General features: G+C 39.1%; 1 protein-coding gene across 2 annotated transcripts in view; it reads right to left on the reverse strand.

Annotated features, from left to right (window-relative positions):
* Positions 1–23,722, reverse strand: part of LOC129008432 (protein kinase C-binding protein NELL1) — a 931,522-nt gene that overhangs the window by 615,360 nt on the left and 292,440 nt on the right. For both annotated transcript variants that reach the window (XM_054440696.2, XM_054440695.2), the window contains exon 12: positions 11,755–11,883. In XM_054440696.2, coding sequence (XP_054296671.1) covers positions 11,755–11,883 — 129 coding nt within the window. The remainder of the gene's footprint in view (positions 1–11,754; positions 11,884–23,722) is intronic.

Below are 23,722 nucleotides of genomic sequence, written 5' to 3' on the forward strand. Positions count from 1 at the left end.
TGAACCATATATTTTAGGACTTACTTATATCTTATTGAACTTTATTATATTCAAATTTAACACCTATTGTGTGCTGGATTCTGCCTTAAATCTTTTCATTCCCCTTAGTTCTTATAGCAATTTATTTTTATTTTTCATTTTACTTTAAGTTCTGGGATATATGTACAGGTCGTGCAGGTTGGTTACATAGGTATACATATGCCATGGTGGTTTGCTGCACCTATCAACCCATCATCTAGGTTTTAAGCCCTGCATGCATTAGGTATTTGTCCTAATGCTCTCCCTCCCCTTGCTCTCCCACCCCCCAACAGGCCCCAGTGTGTGTTGTTCCCCTCCCTGTGTCCATGTGTTCTCATTATTCAACTCCCACTTATGAGTGAGAACATGTGGTGTTTGGTTTTCTGTTCCCGTGTTAGTTTGTTGAGGATGATGGCTTCCAACTTCATCCATGTCCCTGCAAAGGACATGATCTCATTCTTTTATAAGGCTGCTTAGTATTCCATGGGGTACATGTACTACATTTTCTTTACAGCAATTCTTTAAAAAGACAACAGAGATAAGTATTAGCACACTAATTTTACAAAGGGAAAATAATGAGAGGTGAAGTTCCCTGCCTAAGTTCACAAAACAATAATAAAGCCAGGATTTCTAAGCCAGGTACCCCAAATCTAAATCTAAACTTTCCATCAGACCTGTGTTATTCTTCTCTAATTGTTTACCCAGGCAAGCTTCACCAGGAAGCTGAGTTACAGCAGGCACTAACATACCAGCTGCAATAACAAAAGTACAATAAAAACTGAGAGAGTTCAATTCTCATTTCTGTCTGGATATTAGGTTTCTTGGAGATAGTTGAAAGGTATTATTTTTAAATACCCAAAAAAGTTTAAAGCGACTACATTTCTATTGCCATTTAAAGCTCTAAAACTTGGACTTGTCCCTGAAAAGCAGGGACGATTTTCCCTTCTGTTTTTTTCTTCTTCTCTTCCTTCTTTTTGCTACATAAAAATGCTGAGTACTATAAATAACATAATTTATGCATAATGTCTTTCAAGGAGATATGCTAAAGTCCTAAAATATTATTAAGTGAGCCAAAAAAAAGTCGCATCATGATTTCTTAAGGTGAAGGTACATCACTAAAAAATAATGTAAGGCCATACACATAGGCTTGGCTTCTGGGCACCATCCAGCCACAAGCAGAGCAAGATAGATTCACCTGGAAAAATGCCAGGTATCTGAGATATCAGAGGGAAGTATGATCAAGAATCAGATGCAGCCTGACTGCGAGAGTTTGGGGACAGACACCAAGCAAGGCCATGCAAGTTCATCCTTATGACCTCAACGATGCTTTATTTCCTTCTTACTCATCATAGCCATGTTTGAAAACTCATCGAGACAACAACTATTTCATTAAGAGGATGAGATGAAAATAAGCATAAATAAAAGTTCTAATTTTTTTTCCATAACCCAATGGATCCAGTTTTGCACCCACTGTGATACCAGCATCCTATATGCATATATACTGGCCTACAAAACAAAATTGAAACTTCTTAGCACATTCACAATGCTTTTCCCCATCCAACTATCAACCATATTTTTACTCTCATCTCCTACCAAAATCCTTTGGTCCAGACATGTCAAACTTCTCACTTTGAGCTTTTGCATCTGCTGATCCCCCTACTGAGAATGGCCTTCCTGCATACCTCTTCTTGCAGAATATCTCATTCTTAAGGACTCAATTCAAATGTCACTTCCTCTGGGCAGCCTGTGCAGACTCCCATTAGCAGAATGTATTGCTCTCACCATTGTATTCCTACAACACTATTTAAATCCTAGGATGGAACAAATCCTATTGTAATTTTCTTATCTTATACAAGGCTCTTTTCCCCCTTTTAAACTGTTAAGCTTCTTGAGGATACGATCTATGGCTTAATCATCTTTGGATTCCTGGAAGCCAACACAAGACCCAGCCACAGTAGATGGTCAATTAATTTTCACTTAAAGAATGAGACAAGACTCTGGGCCTGACCCTTTCCTTTATGCCTTTGGTAGGGCTGCAGTGTACAACCTTGCAGACTTTATACTGCATAATTCCAGCAGCTGCCACTCACCTAGACTACTACATAAATAATGCCCCGTGGAGTTGTACAACACAGAAGCCCCACTTTTATAAAGCCCACAATGGCTCCACACAAACTATGGCTCAATATACTCATTGGTAGATATATCTCTATGTTCAGAATATGGGTGGATGGATGGATAGACAGACAGATAGATTAGATATTTATATACGCCATGAAGATCTAAAGACCTGTGTTCTAGTGTTCTAGAACAAACACTGCCAATTATTAAAATAATATTTATTGTTGGTATAATAATGCATGATAATATAAATAATGTTACAGTACATGCCTATGCTGCTTTAGCCTTTGCAAAATGCTTTCACATTCAATATCTTATTTAGCTTCCACAACCAATTGGCAAAGTAAGGCCTTTATTTTGGCCTTGTTGAAAAGTCCTGTTTAGATCATGAAAGAAACCAAAACACAGAAGAATTGGGTGACTCTCCAATGTTACCCGGCTGCTAAATGATAGAGTCAGTATCCATCAAGATCTTCCTGTCCCTATTTCAATGTTTTTTGCTTTGTTTTTTACTACATCACTCCCCTGGGAGTTGTCAGGGGAAAAAAAATGGAGGGAAGAAAAATGTTAGAAAGCAGAAATATTTGAGGATAGCTGACCACCAAGACAAACTCCCAGGCAGAGACAATCTGCTTAGTCCTCTAAGCAGTTCTCTCTTCCATGTTCACATTACTTTAATTTTTACTTTCTTTTGCTATGCTGCTTGGAATTTAACGGTTTGAAGACTTTCTTAATTAACAAGCATCCTCTTTAAAGAATACATTTACCGCTGGTAATGTTAGCTGGATATCCATCATTTACAAATGTGTGTAAGCTTGTTCCATGAATTGCTTTCTTTCTAGCATAAAACTCATAACTGTAGCACGTGGGAAACTGTGAATTTTGCTTGGAAAGAAAGGAGATGGGTCACCTTGAGACATGAGGAATATTGAGGATAGAACAAATCCAAATGAGGTGATACAGTGGGGGCCACAGGGAAGCCTGGAGATAATGCAACAGGAAAGTGAAAGGGCCATGGTTAAGTAGTCAAATCCTATCTGGTCTCCAAGTGAGCAAGCTTCAGCACAATCAACTGAAGCTAGAACTCATTTATGGGGAAAAAGGAAATAAATAAAAAGTAAAAAGCTTATAATTAATGAGGAGATTTTTTTTTTCATTAAATAACTGGAAAAGCTGGCAAGATCAAAAAACCACTCACCAAAACAGATTTTTCTTTCCTCCTGGGCACACAGCTAGATGACATTTACCATCCTCTCTTGCAGTTAGATATAGCCACCATCTGAGTTCTGGTCAGTGAAATGTGATCAGCCCTGGCCCATAAAAACCTCCCACTGGTAACCTTCCATTCTTTTCCCCTTCCCTGGTGACCTTGGCAGGCACATACTGCCCGTGCTAGAACCACAAGAGGAAAGGAGCCAGGGTCCCTAAATCACGGTTTTGAGGGGAGCCACGTGTTAACCAGGAACATCCATTTGAAAATCTATAGAAAACCTATTTTCTATAAGCAGCTGATAAAATGATTTTTTGAAAAACTGTAATCTTTTCATCAAAATGAAGGGACAGCTACCCTCTTGTCATGTAGTGAAGGAAAGGCATTCTGTAGCAAATAAAGGCAGTGACGTTCATATGGAATAAAGTTAACAGGCAGCATTTCAGCATTACATGAACTGAGTATTAGCAAAAGTGAGCAGAAGCAGCCTCTGACCTACAAACTCTGCACTTTAAAAAGCAGCCCGTGAGCAATGCTAGTAAGATGAACTTGACATAAGAAAACAGTGTCAGATACAGAAAAGCACTTTCTTCCTTCCTTCCTCCCTTTCTTTCTTTAAACAAATATGTTTGTGTGTCTATAATGTACCATGCACTATTTTAGGTGCTAGAGATAGTGAATAAAATAAAATTACTGCCCTCATGCAGTTTATATTCCAAAGGGGTTAAGTCAGATAATAAACCTTTAAACAGAAAAACACAAATATGAAAACAACACAATTTTAGAGAATAAGTGCTACAAAGAAAATACATTAAATCAAACTCAAATGGTATAGGGAGTAACTGATGATACGAGTAGGGCTAATTTAGCCAGCGTGGTTAGGAGAGATCTTTCTAAAGAAGTGACATTTGAACTACATATTGAACAAGGCCTAGAAAGCAGATTTGGAAAGATCTGAGTGAAGGGCCTCCCAGGTTGAGGAAAGAACTACTGCACAGGCCTATTGGAGGGACACAAAGAATTCCAGTGTGATGGGAAAAGAGTGAACACTGGAGACAGTGAAACAAGATGAATTTGGAGAAGTAGGCAGGTTCCAGTTCACATAGGGCCTGACACAGGACCAAATTTGGGTATTATTCTAAGAGGCATGGGAGCTTTGAGACAAATTTCAACAGGAGAGTAGCATAATCTGCTTATACCTTAAAAAGCTCACTTTAAATATGTTTGAAGATGGACTATGGTGGGCAAGAGTGGATGCTACCGGGATCACTAGCCAAAAGATAAAGGAAGCTTGGTCTAGGGTGGTAGTGGTGAAGACAGCAAGACATGAGTGAATTTGTGATTAATTTTGGAAGTAAGGCTAACAGGACTTTCTGATGTAGCAGATGTTGGGGATAAAGAAAAGAGTGGAATCAAGGACGATGTCTATGTCTTATGACCTGAGCAACTAAGTGGATGTACCCTTACCCAAAATTGGGAGAAAAGCATCTGATTCTCTGTTTTCAAGACCCTGGAACTCAGGATATCTTTGTAGTACAATACTTCAGCTACATGAAGATCACGATGCTACATAGATCATGATGTTCACACATTTTATAAAATGCAAAGTATTTAAATGCAAAAAATGTAAAAAAAAAAAAAAGTTACCTAAGTATTGGATAATTAGAAGCATAATTAAGCAAACTAGCCCATTTCCCCCATACAATCTCTTAACTAAGAATTGCAGGGTCTTGTTTCCCTAGAAGTTCATTCACATGAGTCTCTGTGTCTAGTAAATATCTACCCCCTGGGCTTCTATGAACTGGCCGGAAAACCTCATCAATGCCTACACCACTTCTGTCACAAAGAAATAACTAAAAATTCTGCACATATCTTGCAAATAAATTCTTGAAGCATGAAGCATGGTAAAAAAATAAAATAAAATAAAACAAAACAAAACAAAAACAAAACAGTGATATTTGAACTTCCATCCTGACCACTGTCCCAGTTGGTTTGACTGGGGTTCATTCCTAAGGACGGAGCTTAGGAATTTACCCCTTCTTTTAACCTAGGTGGAATAACCAGGATTTGAATTTGAACTTTATTTTTCTTTGTGTTATACTTTCAAGAAGAAAATCATGTGTGTGTGTCGGGGCAGGGGGCGGCAGCGGGTGGGGAGGTGGTGATTAAGAAAATTTCAAGTGGGTGGGAGAGCAGGAATAGATGCACTTTGGCTAAGTAGCCTAGGAAATAACAAAGCGGAGGCAGAGAAAAGCCAAGCCCAGGAACAAGACTCAGCTGCATCTCCTGCTGGGAGAAAGGTGACATGTTAGTTATCCTGAACAAAGCAAAGGCTAGGAATCTCTGTGCCTTGGAAAGGGGAGGTGGGGATTGACAGATACCTGGGTGCTGGAAGATCTCTCCATTAGTGACGCAGGCTAATGAGAAAACAGAAAAAAAAAGATACCCCAAGGTATTCTTATCTCAAGCATTCTGAATACCTGGAAATAATGGGAGCAGGAGTTAAGAATTAAGGTTTTCCCGACAATGACCAATCAGAAGAGGCTTTTGATCTCTACTAGGGTTTGAATGTTTGTCCCCTCCAAAATTCATGTTGAAATTTAGTCACCATTGTAACAATATTAAGAAGTGGAACTTTTAAGAGGTGATTAGGCCATGATGGCTCTGCCCTCATATAAAAAGGCCAGTTCTGGCCCCCTCTTGCCCACTTCTTGCTCTTCTGCCTTCCACCTGTGATGATGAATCAAAAGGGCCCTCACCAGATGCTGGCGCCTTCATTTTGGACTTCTTAGCCTCCAGCATCATGAGAAAATAAATTTCCATTCTTCATAAATTACCCAGCCTCAGGTGTTCTGTTACAGCGGCATGAATGGACTAAAGCAATGCTTTGCTGTCTAAAGTAGAACTTTAGGAGACTGAAGCCCACACTTGAAAAGAAACTGGGCTATGTAGATCATGATTTTCACACATTTTATAAAATGCAAAATATTTAAATGTAAAAGAAGTTACCTAAATATTGGATAATTAGAAGTGTAATTAAGTAAACTAGCCCATTTCCCCTACACAATCTCTTAATTAAGAATTTGCAGGATCTTGTTTCTATAGAAGTACATTCACATTAGTCTCCACGTCTAGTAAATATCTACCCACTTAGCTATTCTGTGGGCTGTGTTCTGTTTGAACTCTGATCTCTCTACCACTTTCCCAGCCTCTTACCATTCTAAGGGTCAGACCCTTCACCACCACCTCTAGTCATATGAAAGAAGTTATAAATCACCTTGCTAATCAGCTGCTCTGTTTCAGACATGTCAGTTTTGTTACATGAAATTATTAAATTCATACCAATTCAGGTCATTTTTTTCCAAAATATTTCCTTGAATACAATTCCACTTGTGTTTTTCCAAGGAAGGAACGAGTTCACCCATACAATATTACGCTTGGTGCCCCACTGCTAACAATATGCACCTGGAAGAATTGATGAACCCTAGTCCTTCCATCTAAATGTATTCTCCCCTGCTACCTGCCAATTTGGTCTTTTTCTCTTTCTCAAAGTATTGGTCTCAATGAGCACACACTCCTGCAATTCCAAGAAAGATCCTCATAAACATTAATGATTTAAGTAAATAATAATGGTAATAATAACTGTGATCTAGTCAATATTTAGTGAATACCAGACAATTTGCTAAATTTCTGACATGCACTGTTTCATTATCATCTTAATTGGGAAATCCATTTACCATGTTGAATTTGGCATGACAAAACACTACTTTATAACTTGTGGTCTGTAAAAATCTGTTGCTTGGCAGCAGTGCCAGAGCAAACTCCTGATGACTCAACAATTTGTACTTTGATAACTCCCAATGCTTGTTCTATTAAAAACTACTTTCAGTTGTGAGCTCTGAATTTTGCTATCCTTCTGAACCCACAAGATTTGGATCCATTAATTCGGGGAGACATATCAGTAGGCTTATGCTATTACGCACAAGGTAGTATAACTCCCCACCCCCAAATCCTACAAATGTCAGTGGCATACAAGATTATTTCTCACTCATGCCACATACCCATCACCTGTCAGTTGTCACACGGTTCCATGTCATCTTCATTCTGGGATGTCAGCTAAAGGAGAAGCCCTGACCTGGAACATTGCCAGTTTTTGTTTCAGGGAGAAAAGAGAATGATGTGGAATTCTGCAAAAGCTCCTTGAGGTTCTACTCTGAAACTACATGTCATGTCCACTCACATTTCATTAGCCAAAACTGATGTCGGCAAAATCAGGAGGGTAACCAACATTTTGAACACTAGCACAGTACTGGAACAGTGTGGGTAGTGGAAGAAGAGGGAGCAGCTAAGTCAGGCAGAAAGCTCTGGAGTAGAAATGAGTTGAGGATGATCTTTTTACTTCATTTCTCTGAATCCCCTTGTCTGTACTCATAAAATGGAGTTAATGTGGCCAACGCTGCAACTTTCTCACAGATTTATTGTAACGTTCAAAAAGTGTAACATATAAAAGGAGTCTGAAAAATTCAAAACACTCTGCAAGTAAAAGGTATTATCATTTAATGTTAATTGTAGTGCTTTCCCCACCTGACAGATGGCATGATGTGTATGATATTACATTGTTCTTTATGCTTCTAAGTAACTTTTTATTACAGGAAGAAAAAGTTTATGAGACTCTATCTAGATAGACTCCAAATTCAAGAGTAGGACCCCTATTGCTATACTTTCCTCAGACACTACTTCTAATGCATCAGAAACTACTTAAGACCAACCTGTTGAAAATGTCATTACAAAGGGAAAAAGCCTCAGCCGACAAGATTCCTAAAACATTAAAATCCATCTAGAGCAGTTTTCAAAATGGGGAATGTTCCTGCTGAAGTCAGAAGAGGCAAAATGAAACAGCCTCCTGTGAATTGTATCATACCTGACAAAAGTTCTTATTATCTTCTATTCATTGGCCAGGAGTTCAGCTATCTTGTCTACAGCAGTTTCCACGACAATCTCTACAGAGCAGGAGCCCATAATACGCCACCTCTCTGCTTCTACCTTAGGAAGTTAAGGAAATTGAAAGCCTTTTGTGCTTCCTTTTCCACTGAGAGGCTGAACAGGCTTTTTAAGATGGCCTGGACGATGTGTGTAATATTTTGTTTTAATTTGCAAGCCAGTCTTGTTCACTGTGGCTTTTATCGTATGAGTCATTTTCATCCCATTTACTCAAAGTAAAAATAACTTGCTTCAAGCAGCTCATAAGTATTTACTTCTTTCTAGGCTGTGGAGAGACAATGAATGCAGCCTCAGAGAGTCTCTGTTCCTAGGAGGCACTTGGCCACCTGTAAGCTTGTCTACCCGATCACTTCAAAGGGCAATTCTTGGGAGAGAGCTGGGGAAATGGCCTCCATGACCATTTATCTCATTTAATTCATCTAAATGTAATCATCAAAGAATGGTTGCTAAAACCCTATTTTGTTGAGGTAACCGGCAAAGCTCATTTGGTTTCATGAAGACAAACCTCTTCTCCAGCTCCAGGGAATAACACAATTAGCCCAAACCAGTGACAGCCATCTCATTCTCTTTTCTCAAACATTTGTCTAGAAGTGTGTGTGTGGTGAAGATAGAAGTGATGTAACCTGGGTCTGAAAAATAACACAGAGGAAGTCTTCTGCATGTGGTTATGGTGGTAATAGGGGTAGAGTGGGGGAATGACTTTCTACAAAGGACTTCCTTTGAGCATAAAATGACAGAACCTCACACAGACAAGGTTTTTAAGCCCTGCGCCTTCCTCTCTTCCTTGCTTAGGATGCTGCTGTGAGAGTACCATGCTTAGAGCTGTGGAAGTCATCATGCAATCATGGAAACATAAGCCCAAAGATCAAAGTTCAAATGCTGAAGATGGCAGAAGGAATGAGAGAAAGGCATCTGCTCTAAATGTTGGCATTCACTCTAATGGGTTCTCTGTGCCTCCCAGCCGGATGCCCAGTATTTGACCCCTGCTTTAACCCATGAGCTATGTTCCTACATGCTAGGAGGGGTCCAGTGTTTAGCCATTTCTCCTTAGGTGCTATCCTTCTCTCCAAGAACACATCCCCTGGAGCTTATGGAAAGTCTCCATACAACACGGAAATGACTGAAGCCCAGTCACATTGCCATTACCCAACAGCAATAGCACCACAATGCAAACTGGCCTAAGGCCAGGCTCATACACTGAGCTAAACAGGAGCATGCCCAAGAAAACAGTGATTCAGACCTAAAATCCACTCAACATTATAAAATAAGGCCTCACAGAGAAAGAGCAGGTTGATATTGCAGATGGCTCCTCATGGAGCCGGTCTTTTGTAATAAAAAATGATATGAATGAGACATGAATCAAAGAATCCCAAACAGCATTAGCACCGGCAGTTTTCTCCCATATTCTGCCGGGTCTCAATAGAGAAGTGGGACCAGGAATGGTGGCTATGCTGATTTCAACGAACAACTAAAAGGTCTGCCAGTGGCATAATCAGGATTCACATTGTTTTTGAGGTTTCTTCTATCATTTTTATAATTGTTTGAAGTCTATCCCTGCATACAGGAAAAGGTAAGAAAGTAAATATTTTAGACCATTATGTGGCTTACAAGATTTTTCCATGGTAAATAGTGGGAATATTCACATTTTTAATTTTTAAAATTACTTAAATTTTCTGATAGAAAATAGCATAAGGTAAGATCTAAACATAAATATTCATATGAAGTATTGAAATTGATACTCCCATCACCCCAAATTAACAAATAACTAAGATGTATTAAAGAGTAGATGAAAGGTTCATAAGCAAAGGGGCAGTTTCATTCTCCCAAGTGGCATGTCTCCTTAAAACTTCAAATCCATAAAACAAGCCAAAAAAAAAAAACGGTGAAAAATAAGAAGACAAAATTATCACATATTATTAGAATATATTGTTAATACAAATTATGGTAGTAACAAAGAAAGTCTTCCAGAAGAAATGAAAAAAACAGATGGTTCCTACAAGGTACTGGTCTCTAGTAGTAATAAGATACATCCTCTTGACGACTAGAGGTCTTTAGTCAAAGCCAAAAAGTTAAGCAGGGATTAACAACATATAGTCATTCCTGGGTATATGCAAGGAATTGGTTCTAGGCCCCTGTGTATACACAAATCTACACATACTCAAATGCCAAAGTAGGCTCTGCAGAACCCACTGTATGGGAAAAGTTGGCCCTCCATAAAGGCAGGTTTATATCCCATGAATTCTGTATTTTTGACTTGTGTTTGGTTGAAAAAAATTCATGTATAAGTCGGCGTGTAAAGTTTAAACCCGTGTTGTTCAAGGGTCAACTATGAGATAGCAGACAAGAAAGAAATTTACCGTTACTATCACCATTACTATTTACCATTACAGGAAATACTGTCTTTACCTTTAGAATACCTGACCTATTTGAGAGCCAAACCACTTAGAGGAAAGTGACCAGGATTTTGCAGCATTCGTTGAAGACAACTACCCAAATCATCATGGTGCAATATATTATTAATGAAGACAACAGGAATAATTGGAAGCAGAACAAACAGAAAAATAGCCCAGCCATCACTTTGCTTATTAAAGCTTTTGCAAACTGGTGGAAGGGAGCCATGAGCACGTTGGAAATGGATGGGCTCAGATATTATGATACTATACATACAGACCAGGTGGAACTAACTCCCACTCCTCTGGCATGTTAAGGTTATAGAGATGTGCAGTGCTCACCACTAGCAGGTTGCAGTACTGAGCCTGAAAAAACGGTGCTCTCTTAAGACAGAGGAGTTGTTCTCTCTAGGGCAGAAATGTGGGTCATTGATGCTTGAGACCACCATCCCATTGTAATGGCATCAGCCCATGTGCCAAAGTTATGAGTCCCTCCATCACTGTGACTTTTAGTAGAGATTGGGAATTGGCAATGCATGAATCAGTCATTAAGACACCCACCAAAAAGAATAAAAACCTGATCTTCTCAGGTCAAGGAGACAGCAGCCTAGTTTGAGTTAATGTCAAAGTATCATTCGAAAACAGAATCCACCATGTAGATTTAATTAAATATGAAGATGGCAATCTCACCAAATAAGAAAACAGAATATGAGTGTCTATGGTTGATCTAGTGATTGTTATATACACAGCAGCAGAACATGGGATTTGATATGTCCCTGTTGCCTTTGTTTCTTTGCTGTGTTTCCTAACTACCTTCAAAGGTCTTGCTTTCTCATGCTACTGAGCAGCATGGATAAACCAGAAGAACAGAGAACCCTCAGCAATTGATATGATTTCTTATAGGATTGCATAGGACCACAGCCAAGTGATAGTTTTCACTCTTTAACCACATCTACCAGGCATACACTTCTTAGTCAACCTCTCACAAGTGACTTCATTAAATAGCTTACTTACCTTCACAGTAGGCAGAGTCTCCCTGGACAGAAATGTAACCACTCTTGCACTCACAAGTAGCTTTTGTATTCCAGTTTTTGCACTCTGAGTTTTCACCACATTTAGGTCCTTCTGCACAAAAGTTATGACCTAGAAAAAACAAAGCTGTACATCAGAAAAGGAGGAAATAAAGTAACTCCCCAAAATAAAGTTTGTAACATTTTTTATTATATGTCACTATGCAGGAAAATACACTTTGGCAGTATGCAAGGATAAACTGGATAGGAGAGTGGCAGAATAGATATAGGAAACTTTGGGCTGTCCCAGGCATAAGAGGCTTTCCTCCACCCATACTCAAATTTGCTGAGGCTGTTCCTACCTGAATGCTTTTATCCATGCTGATCCTGCATCCTCTTCTCACTACATTCTTACATGACTACTCTTTTTATAATTGTTTTCTTTTAAAATTTATAATACAAAAAGTAATAAAATTAATATATATGAATATATAAAATAAAATGAATACAAGCAGATTATCAAAACTGCTTAATTGTACCTCCCCAATGAATCTCCCTCCCAGCCACTAGAGATAACTATCCTCAATTTTGAGCTAATCACTCCCTTGAAGCTTTTTATAGCTTTACTACATATTTGTGTTTATGCCTAAACAATATACCATTTAGCTTTGCCCATTTTAAACTTCATATGAGGGAAATCTTACTGTACATATCTTCTATGGTATGCTTTTTTAAAAAATATTTTATATCCATAGGTTTTTGGGGAACAGGTGGTGTCTTGTTACATAAGTTCTTTAGTGGTGATTTGTGAGATTTTGGTGCACACATCACCCAAGTAGTATACTCTGCATCCAATTTGTAGTCTTTTACCTCTCAATCCCATGCCCCTTTCCCCCTAAATTCCTAAAGTCCATTATGTCATTCTTATGCCTTTGCATCCTCATAACCTAACTCCCACTTATGAATGTGAACATATGAGGGTTGGTTTTCTATTCCTGGGTTACTTCACTGAGAATAATAGTCTCCAATCTCATCCAGGTTGCTGTGAATGCCATTAATTCATTCCTCTTTATTGCTGAGTAGTATTCCATCATCTATATCACAGTTTCTTTATCCACTCACTGATTGATGGGCATTTGGGTTGGTTCCACGTTTTTGCAATTGTGAATTGTGCTGCTATCAATACGCATGTGCAAGCGCCTTTTTCGTATAACGAGTTCATTTCCTCTGGGTAGATACACAGTAGTGAGAATGCTGGATCAAATTCTACTTTTAGTTCTACTTTTAGTTCTTTCAGGAATCTCCACACTGTTTTCCATGGTGGTTGTGCTAGTTTACATTCCCATCAGCAGTGTAGAAGTGCTCCCTGTTCACCACATCCATGCCAACATCCATTTTATTTTTATTATACTATGGTGTGCTTTTCTCTATTCATCCACGTGAATGCCTTTAGCTATGGGTTCATTCATTCAACAAAGGATTTAGAATATTATATAAACTTAGTTGACAAAACAGGAGGATCAGCACCAATTTTGAAAGACATTCCAGTGAGTAAAATGCCATCGGACTGTACTTTTAAACACATTGGGAAACAAAAATAATTTGTGTGACTCACTTATTGCAATATTCGCTTAATGGCCATAGTCTGGAACTGAACCCACAATATCTCCAGGGTGTGCCTATACTATGGATGGACATTTGAGCTATTTGCAGGTTTTCACTGACAAACAAAGCTGCTAAAAAACATTCTTAAACATGCTTCCTGGGGCATATTCTTTAGCCACATGTTCAACATTTTCTTTGCTTAACACTCTTTCTTGCTCCCTGCTACTTCTTCCAAGAAATTTTTCTTCCTAATATAGCCTTTAGAAGTTCCTTCAGTATCTTTTGATAGTGACTGTGCTCAATTTCAATTTGTCTAAATGTGTCTTTAGACTATCTTCATACTTAAAAAATAGTTTTACTGGGTATACAGTTATTTTATCTCAACATTTTGAAAATGTCATTCCATGTTTTCTGGCTTCTATTATTGCTGCTGAGTCACTTATTAATCTAATAGTCATTCCTTTATATGTGGCAACCCCTTTCTCTGTGGATGCTTTTAAGATCTTTTTTATTTGTGTGTTAGGTTGGGTTTTGTTGTTATTTTGAGACAGAGTCTCACTCTGTTGCCCAGGCTGGAGTGCAGTGGCACAATCACTGCTCTTTGCAGCCTCGGCCTCATGGGCTAAAGTGATCCTCCCACCTCGGCAACTGAGTAGCTGGGACTAGGTGGGTCACCTAGAACTAGGGATTAGGTGGGCCACCAGGCCCCCCAGTTATTTATATATTTTTTTTTTTTGGAGAGATGAAGTCTCACTATGTTGCCCAGGCTTGTCTCAAACTCCTAAGCTCAAGCGATTTCCCCGCCACCTTGGCCTCCCAAAGTCCTGGGATTACAGGCATGAGCCACCACACCCAGCCTGGTTGGGGTTTGTTTTGTATTTTTCTGTTTTAATCTAAGATATGTAGGTATAAATGTATTTGTATTTAGGATTTGGGGGGATTCTTGAATCTGAAAGATGATGAAATTTTTCATCATTTTGGAAAATTCTTAGATATTCTCTCTTCAAACATTCCCTTTCCACATTTTTCTCTATTTTGTCTTTGTGGAATTCCAATTAGATAAATGTTCTTTCTTCTCAAGCTCTCATCTGTGTTATTTAGACTTGCTTTCATATCTTCTGTTTCTTTTCCTTTATGGTGAATTCTGTATCATTTCGAGATGTATCTTTCAGTTTATTAATTCTGTCTTGAGCTGTGCTATATTCTGTGTCACCCACATCATTTTTAATTTCACTTACTGTATTTTTATTTTTAGAATCCTATTTGATTCTTTTTCAATCTGCTTAGTCAAATTTGATAGTCTCTTATTCCTTCATTTTTTAAATTTCCTTTTTAAAAAATTCCTTTAAACATTTACATATAAATATTTTATATTGGTAATTCTAATATCTTCAGGCTTTGCGCATCTAATTTTGCCATTTGTTGTTTATGCTGAGTAGCACGCATGATAGCTTATTCTCTTGTGTTTTGAGTTATTCTTTTATCTGTAAGCTCATATTTTTTGGAATTTAATGTGTGAGATTTGAGGTTTTGGTTTTTAAACTGCATTTCTTCAGAGAGGATTTGTGTTTCCTTCTGTCAGGGGTCTGAGGGAACTATCAACCCAAGATGACTTTCAACTACATTTTTGTCTTAGTGCTTGAAGGTTGAGCCACACAGGTGGAATAAAGTCTTGCCCTAAGCTTTTAGGAACGCAAGATTTTCTCCTCTAGACCTCTATCTAGAGTCAAGACTGACAGGCAAGTCTCCTTGGGCAGAGTGGATTTTTCCTAGCTCACCCATGGAGGGACTCACCCTTTAAAGTTCTTGATTTATATGTTTCTCATACTAGCCCCAGGCTGTCTCCTGTCTGCTTACACAGCGTCCATTAGAAGCCATATTTTAAATCACCAGAGACTAGAAATTGCACTAAGCGTGAATGTCAACTCCACTGTACTGGCTTATTTCAACGGAATCACCCTCTTTCTATATTCTGGTCTCCAGTTGTTGTTTTTTTTCTCCCTCTTACTGCCATATCCACCAAATGTTCCAGAAAGTTGTTTCTATATTATGCAGCATTTTAGGTGAACTAGAAGGAATAGGTAATATCTACCATAAAATTTGCGAAGTTCAAATATGATAAAGTATATAAAGAGGCTTTATCATCTTTAAGTCAGTACTTTTAGTAAACAATAATTATGCTATATCACATACTGTGATCTCATAGAAAACAATGGATCTAGAAGTCAGGAGATCTAATTTATAATTTAGGGTCTGCAGCTAACAAACAGTATAAATCACTTTGCTTTTCTAGGTATGTATATGGGTAACAGATGAAATTAGTAATTTTTTTTTTTTTTTTTTGAGACGGAGTCTCGCTCTGTTGCCCAGGCTGGAGTGTAGTGGCGCGATCTCAGCTCGCTGGAAGCTCCGCCTCCCGGGTTCACGCCATTCTCCTGCCTCAGCCTCCCAAGTAGCTGGGATTACAGGCGCCCACCACGATGCCTGGCTAATTTTTTGTATTTTTAGTAGAGACGGGGTTTCACCATGTTAGCCAGGATGGTCTCAATCTCCTGACCTCGTGATCCACCTGCCTCGGCCTCCCAAAGTGCTGGGATTACAGGCGTGAGCCGCCGCACCCAGCCTGAAATTAGTAATTTTTAAACTGTGTTCCTCAGGGCCCTAGGCACAGATGAGTTGTTATACAGGGTTCAAGTCCTCTGCCTCTGATTCAAATAGAATAGTTATGCTTTTATATTTTTGACATATTGATCATGGTTGTTTTGTTTTGTTTTGAAACGAAGTCTCACTCTGTCACCCGAGCTGGAGTGCAGTGGAGTGATCTCAGCTCACTGCAAACTCCACCTCCCGGGTTCAAGCGATTCTCCTGCCTCAGCCTCCAGAGTAGCTGGGACTACAGGCGTGTACCACCATGCCCGGCTAATTTTTGTATTTTTAGTAGAGACGGGGTTTCACTATGTTGGCCAGGCTGGTCTCTAACTCTTGACCTCATGATCCGCCAACCTCAGCCTTCCAAAGTGCTGGGATTATAAGCATGAGCCACCGTGCCTGGCCCATATTGATCATGTTAATTACAGTTTCTGGCTTAAAAATATGGAAATCACTCCACTAGATAAAGTCAATTCCTTTCAGTGATAACATTCTAGAACTATTTTTCTTTGAAATAAAATTTTAAACCAACAATATTTGGAGAATTCTTATTCTGAAAGATAATAATATTGTTATTAAATAATAATGATAAATTTCATGCACCTATAATATGCCTGGCATGCTGGATGTTTTAAATGGGAATAATAATATACACCTTTTAATATGTTGTTGAGAAACTTAAATGGGCTAATCCATGTAAGGCACTTGAAACAGTTCCTTATACCTATTAAAGAGGTCAGTCAATGGTGGCAACTAATAATGATGATGATATTTTCAACAATGATGACTAAAGTTCAAAATAACTTAATGCTGTTATCCTCAACTTCAAGGTAAAAAGTACAAATTCACAAATCTCTAGGTAGTAAGTGGAGATGCCAGGGCTCTAAATTAGGTCTGGCTAACTCCAAAGCCCATGTGCTTCTCACTATGTCATATATCCTCTCAGATAGTAAAACCTGGTGATGAAAAGTGAAAGAGGTAACCACTCTTTTGGACATTAGAGAGTAGAGGCATAGGCCTAGATGAGTTACATCCAGCCTCACTACTTATGACCTGTTAACTGGTGATTGCCTTAGTCAAAAATCAGAGCAAGAGTCTAACTGGCTGGAAATCTGAAACCTCTGACAGTTGACAACACTTCTATAAGGGCTTGAGAGGCTTACAATAATCATTAAAACAAGTAGTGCTTGATGTTTTTCCTACCAAAGGGGTACTTTTAGGCATCACATGTCTCTCTTCCAAAGGAGGAGCCTGGACTTCACTTCCCATGTCTGAATCGATCAATAATTAGACTAAATGGTCACATTTTCCTTCATTAGGAAACTTGACTCAATGGCACATGTGCATCCTTTATCACACGTATTCCTTGTCTGTGTTTCTTTTCTCTTTATTTCCAGGAGACTTTAACTGTCCTTTTCTTTCCATATGCATCTGACAGCCTGGAACAAAGCCCTTCAAACAGTGTTGATTTTCCAATGCGTATGTTTCTATTAAGCATGTGCCATGTCAAACCATGATGCCAGGAGTTGAGTAAATTGTATTTCAAGGACAGTGAAGGGCCGGTGAGACAAACTGACCTTCATGTCAAATCTGCTTTGATTATGACTAACCATTCTTCTCAAAAATGTGTTTTTTAAATTAATGGAGGCCTTTATTCAAGCAATATTCATTCCATGCCCACTTACCTTTCTGCACAAGTGAGTGAATAATCATTCACTCAATATTTATGGGGCCTCTACTCTGTGGGCTGCAGCACCACATAATTATCTGGAGACACTTCAAAAATGTTTAAGATATTCTCGCCCACAGAGAAATTACAATCCCTAAGGGGCAATAAACCACCTATGGCCTCAATCAAGGCAATCTTTGTTAAGTCAGATGTGAGCAGGAAAAAATGTCATAGTGTTTCAAAGAAGGATAAATCATTTCAAGATAACAAAAAACTATAATAGATAGAAACTTGAGAGGAGCAGGACACAGATCCTAGTGGGAGAAATGGAATGCCAACCAAAGAAGAAGAAAGAAGAAGGAGTAAATTTGGAGAACCCCAAATAATCTGCTACAGATGTAATAACAGCAATAATTAACACTTGTTGAATACATACTATGTGCTAGGCACTTGGCTAAGTGTTTTACATACATTATCCCATTTAATCTTATAACAATTATATGAAGCTGAATTATTATCCCCATTTTACAGATGTGGCAACTGAAGTTAAAGGAAGGTAGTGAACTTGTGGAAGGTACACAGAGCCATAGTCCAACTGAGGGTGGAGTTCTTAATCACTGTCCTCTTCCACTGTTCTCCTAAGAACAACAAATTTTAAGCACCTAGCACATGTGCAGGCATTATACCAGACAATAGGAATATAGCAAAAAATACCATAAACATGCCCTCATTCGTCCTACATTCTAGCAGAGGGTGACTGTCTTTGAGCATTGGGTTACAAGGGTATATCATGACGGAGAGGGGCAAGGTGCTCTAGGAATGTATGCAGAGAAGAAACCTAACACAACGTTTTAAAGAAGAGATTTGAAGGATGAGTGAGGCTGGCTGGACAAAGAATAAGAGTTACAAATGCTTAGAGCAGCATGGGCCCATGATATGTACAAAGAAATTAATGAAAGAAAATGTAAATGTTGGGGTCACACTTTCTCCTCTGGTTGGAAGCAGCCTAAAATTTGGATGCCGTGGTGGTCCTGTATCGGGTTCTGTTGCCATGAATGACCAGTAACACTAGTAAAATGATTTACTTTCATTAAATTCACTAGCCTAATCTGCATATAATAAGCTCTGCCTATTACACTGAGGCCCCCCACACTGCCACTCTCCAAATCCCACTCTATGTTGTTTACAATTTTCGAGGAATCATCACTGATTCTGCTTAATCTCTTGGTTTTGCAGCCAATGATGGACATACATCGTTATGATTCACTCCTGTAACTTCTTCCACAACAAGGAATAAATGGGTCGCTGATAGTTCCTCAATCTCCTGCCCCTAAAGTATACCCCAGCAGGTCAGGCAGGTTACCTTTGAAATTATATACCTGGACAATCTAAAAGTGCACTCCAGAGTCCTCTATTCTAAAATCTTGGAATGTCAATACCTCTCACATTCACTACTGCTTACCCAACCTCGAAATTCATATAAGGAGCAATGGTATAGTGAGGGCAGCATATTCCATGTGCCTCAGATGTACAATCAGGTCCACCCATGGACTGGTTAAGAAGGATATGGCCAAAAGGTCTTTTATGAGAACTGGATGCCTTTATGTACTCCACAACAAATACACATAACATAGGAGAAGCCTGGGCGCTTGAAAGTGAGCGTATTCCTTAAGCTTTTGTGGACAGAAGGTAGGGCCATCACGACAGGCCTAATAGAGACTGAACTCCCAACTCTCACAGGTTCTAGCTTAGAAAGCAATTGGTTTCTTCTACAGTAGCCAACATTTAAAGGTCTTCCCTTAAGGTCTAAGGCAGCCTAGCCTTAGTGTCAGGTTTTCTCTCTGGGAAAATGTGCCTCCTTCTGGAAGCTTCATAGACCTTGATCCACTGTAGCACGTTTAGGGCCACGAATTCATGTACTCACTAAGACTGTCCTCTGTTCCCAGCCCCAAAAGTTGAGCATACAGCCCTGTCTTTCCAGTCCACTTTAGCCCATAGTTGCTGGGATTTTGATCAGATCTCAACTATCAATATGCAGAGGAACTGGTCCATCTGTGAACTGCCAGTTCCTCTATTTAGGCACTAGTTTACACTCTCATTAAGTGCCTTTTTCTCAGGTCTCTTTTCTTCTCAAATTCCCTGTAATCCTTTCTCTAAAACCATTTCAATTATAAATTCACCCGAAACAATGAGGAAGACTGGGTGGGGGGAAAATCATTTGATGCCAGGCCTCTTAGGGAGGGTTTAATTGAAGGGCATAAAATCTTTAACAGTACAAATAATCTCAACTAATTTCCGTCCAGGCCAGATGAAAGGCAAGTGAGCCTGAATTAAAATTACAGATAAACACATTTGGAACAGATGTCGGAAAGAACTTTTTCCCAACACTAGAAGTCATAAACATGCAGCAAAATCCTCCAACGTCATTGGCAACATTGAAGATACAATTAGAGCTGACTATGAAGGGAATAAAACACTGAGGAGTATCTCAAGAATTTCGGGATGGGTCAAATGATGGGTCTGTTTTCCTGGAGTGGTCCTGAGAATGCATGGTCAATACTGTTGACTTTTTTTTTTTTTCATCCTTTAACTGAGAGCACCAGAAATTCATGAGCAATCTTTTTCTGCTGGGTCTATATTGATGCTTTTATTACTTCTTCCCAGGCAGGAGCCCAGATGTTATTCCAGTGCACACTCCCCTTCTCCACCTAATGGCCTCACACTTCAAGTGGGCAGGCTCCTGCTACAGCCGTTACCTCAAGGTAAAGAGGAGGGTAAATCAATTTCATGTTGCCAGCACAAACTGTCCTGAGGTATCAGAGAAAAGCTGCAGTGGTGATTAAGGCTGTTCTGGGTGGTGCTGTTGTATGACTGAGACCGTGAGCCCCACAAACTACAAAGTGGCCTCTCCCTGCCAGTATCCATCACCTTGATTCCCTTTGCGTGTTTCTTCCCTACCAATTCTATAGTTCTTCTCCTACAGGTGTCCCAGCTGCTCCAACAGCCCTGTGGATTAAACCGCCTTTTACTTGGTTATGTTCATTTTTCCCTAAAGGACAAGGGAATTAGTCACAACATTTGACATGACACAAAATTTGAAGAGGCAAGGTATCTGAGCCCCTAGCTTGGAGACCAGTTTGTTGATACAGTGAACAACATAAGTCAGTCAGAACCTGTTCTTATTAACTTTAAAGTCTTAGGTTTAATTCAAACAAAGAAAAAAATCAAATGTAAAGATGTAGCCTGTATCTTTCATCTTGATTAGTCAATAAAGGGTGGGGTGGGGGACAGTAACCATATGAGAAAATTTGGTAAGACTCAGTTTAAAAAAATTAACTTCATAATCAAGCTAGCAAGCTATAACTTGAGGAAATAAGTTATAACTCAGAAAAAATGGGTTTTAACCTTATTTCATATGTAAAATATATAAAGCCTATCAGCTAGTGCTGAAAATAATATCATTCATTCATTAACATGACAATGACAGAAACATTCTATGTGGTTGGAACATATCTTCACCCCTACCTTGTCTCCTGTATTTAAATAACCAATTCATAAAATGTGATCATTAAAATAAATGTTATTTTTAAAAAGACTGGAGAGCCCTATGGATATTATATAATTAAGCAATTGAGATCAGAAGCAAAATCCACTCTCTGGAAGTTTTCTCAAATTCCCAGTCTAGGTCTCCCCAGGTAAGGTGACTCATCAGAGTCCTAAAGAGAATAAACCTTGGAAAACTTCAAGTTCTCCAGGCAGGCATGAGAAAGGTTTTGACTTAGACTTCTAAGGAATGATACCGTCAGAGGGTAATTTCTCTCAGACGAATGACCGGATGGTCACAGTGAGAGAGAGATGATAAATATGCTAATTGAAAGGCCTTCGGTGCAGGTATCGAAAGGCCACAGCCACTTTGGTTTTTGTAATCAATAACACCAGGGTGGCAGAAGCAGTACAGCTATAGCATACCACAGTGCTCATTCCCTAAAATACGCACTTCAGCTCATCTCGGTCCCACCTCTCTGCTTCCTTGCTGCCAACCAGTCTGTGGACAATCAGTCCACAAAGCAAACGATGCTGCCTTTCCATATGCAGGATACAAATCACTTTACATAGAAATTGATTGTTTCTCGCCTTTTCATTACTTTCTGTTTCAGAGAAGGGGAGAAGGGGAGGAGGCAAGAAGAACTGAATAATTTGCTTTAGAAGTCCGCTGGGCTTTCCAGGTCTTGTCAGAATAGTAATTGTCCAACCCCCTTCTCCTCTTGTGAGTCCGCTCCGAAATGCAGAGGAAAAGGCAAAAATCAAACAGAAGATAAAGAAGAAAAGTATTTCTCATAAAATTGTGAGAGACGATTATGTTACTTTTAAAGATGGAATTAAGAGATATGGAGCAAAATTCATGGGGGGCTTAGTTCAAGATGACAGACTCTTGAACTCATCTGTATTGCTCTTTGTTAATTGTCATTTAAATTGCAGGGTTTCATGAAAAAGAGACATCTCACTAAATATGCCTTTCATTTCCTGATTGCCTGATGGGAAGAGCAGGCCCTAGCATGTGGACAAGTGGGCTGGATGTTCTGGGATTCTCTCTGCTGTGGGTCAACAAGAAGGAAGCAGGTCATGATAGTAAATGTTTCTGAAAAGGGCCTCAGTCAACAATGCTGCCTCCTTTACTTCAGAGTCTGATTCTGAGATGGGAGTAATATAGAAGAAATCCAAATGGTTAATTCACCTACCTCCCGGGAAAAGACCCTCCCACCACCTTTTTTCTGAAGACATGCTCTAGTTCCTGTCCAAATGTAGAACAGTCAAAGAGCATAAAATAATTTTCTCACACACACATACCTCCGAAGAAAACAATTAGCTTCCAAGTAAAAGAGCTGGCTGTTTCCTGGCTGAGAAGGAACTGGGTATGAAAAAGAAAGCCCTCGATTTCATAGATGGGCGCTGCCTAAGATCAAATCTACGAAGTCTTCCTCCTGCCTCCCATTCTTCCCTCAAAGCTGAGTCAGGTTTGGTAAATGCCACGCTTGCTAGCAACAGGAACCTTGTATGTCTGCTTCTTGTCAATGAGATGTCACATCTCTCAGCATCTTCATTGGTAATGGACACATTCCAGACAATTGCTAACAGAAGCAGTGGCACCTGTTCTATTGCAAATTGGGTCAGGGTAATGAAATCCCTCATGAATTTCTGTGGCCTAATCAGTGATTCTGCTCTAATGAAACCATAAATCAGAAAGGATTTACATAAACTGAGTCTCACTTGGCACCCCAACAAATAGCAAGTGATGGATTTTGCATTAAATTATAAGACCTACCTAACCATTCTATCTAACCAATAAATGCATCACTCTGAAAATTCCACTCAATCTTTAGGTATTTCTAAAGCATACCAGTTGCAGATAATCTTATAGCCATGAAAGCAGATAAATCAAGGAAGATATTCTGATGTCATAGCCTATCACTAATTCTAGGGGCCATTTCTGGCTACCAACATACTAAATTTTCCTAAGAATTTTACCAAAGCCCAGAGCTCTCATGACCAAACACAGAAAGCCTAAGCTGAAAACATGCAATGGTGAAACATACAACATTTTCATATACCAGAAGGTGCTAAGGGAGGGGTCAACAATTACAGGCTGCCACCTGTTTTTGTAAATAAAGTTTCATTGGAACATGGTCACACCCATTTATATACCTATGATCTGTGTTGCTTTCTTGCTAACTTTCTTCTATTAGTTGTAACAGAAACCTCTTGTCGGCAAAGCCAAAAATATTTATTTTGTAACCCTTTATAAAGAATTTTTGCCACCCCTCTGCTACAGAAAAGATAGGAAAAAAAAGCAAAATATGAGGTTACCTGAGCTAAATTGCTATGCTGCAGGGACCTCCTTAACTCTGGAAGCTTCAAAGCTCAGAGTAAAAGGATATCACTTACTGGGTATTTGAGAATCTGAAGTATTTATGGTAGGTATAGTTTTAAAATAATACCTATGAGTTTAACTGGTTTTTTTTTTTTTTAAGATTTTGAACAAATCCTAGGT

Source organism: Pongo pygmaeus, chromosome 9 (assembly GCF_028885625.2).
Source record: "Pongo pygmaeus isolate AG05252 chromosome 9, NHGRI_mPonPyg2-v2.0_pri, whole genome shotgun sequence".
In the NCBI taxonomy this organism is placed as follows: Eukaryota; Metazoa; Chordata; class Mammalia; order Primates; family Hominidae; genus Pongo; species Pongo pygmaeus.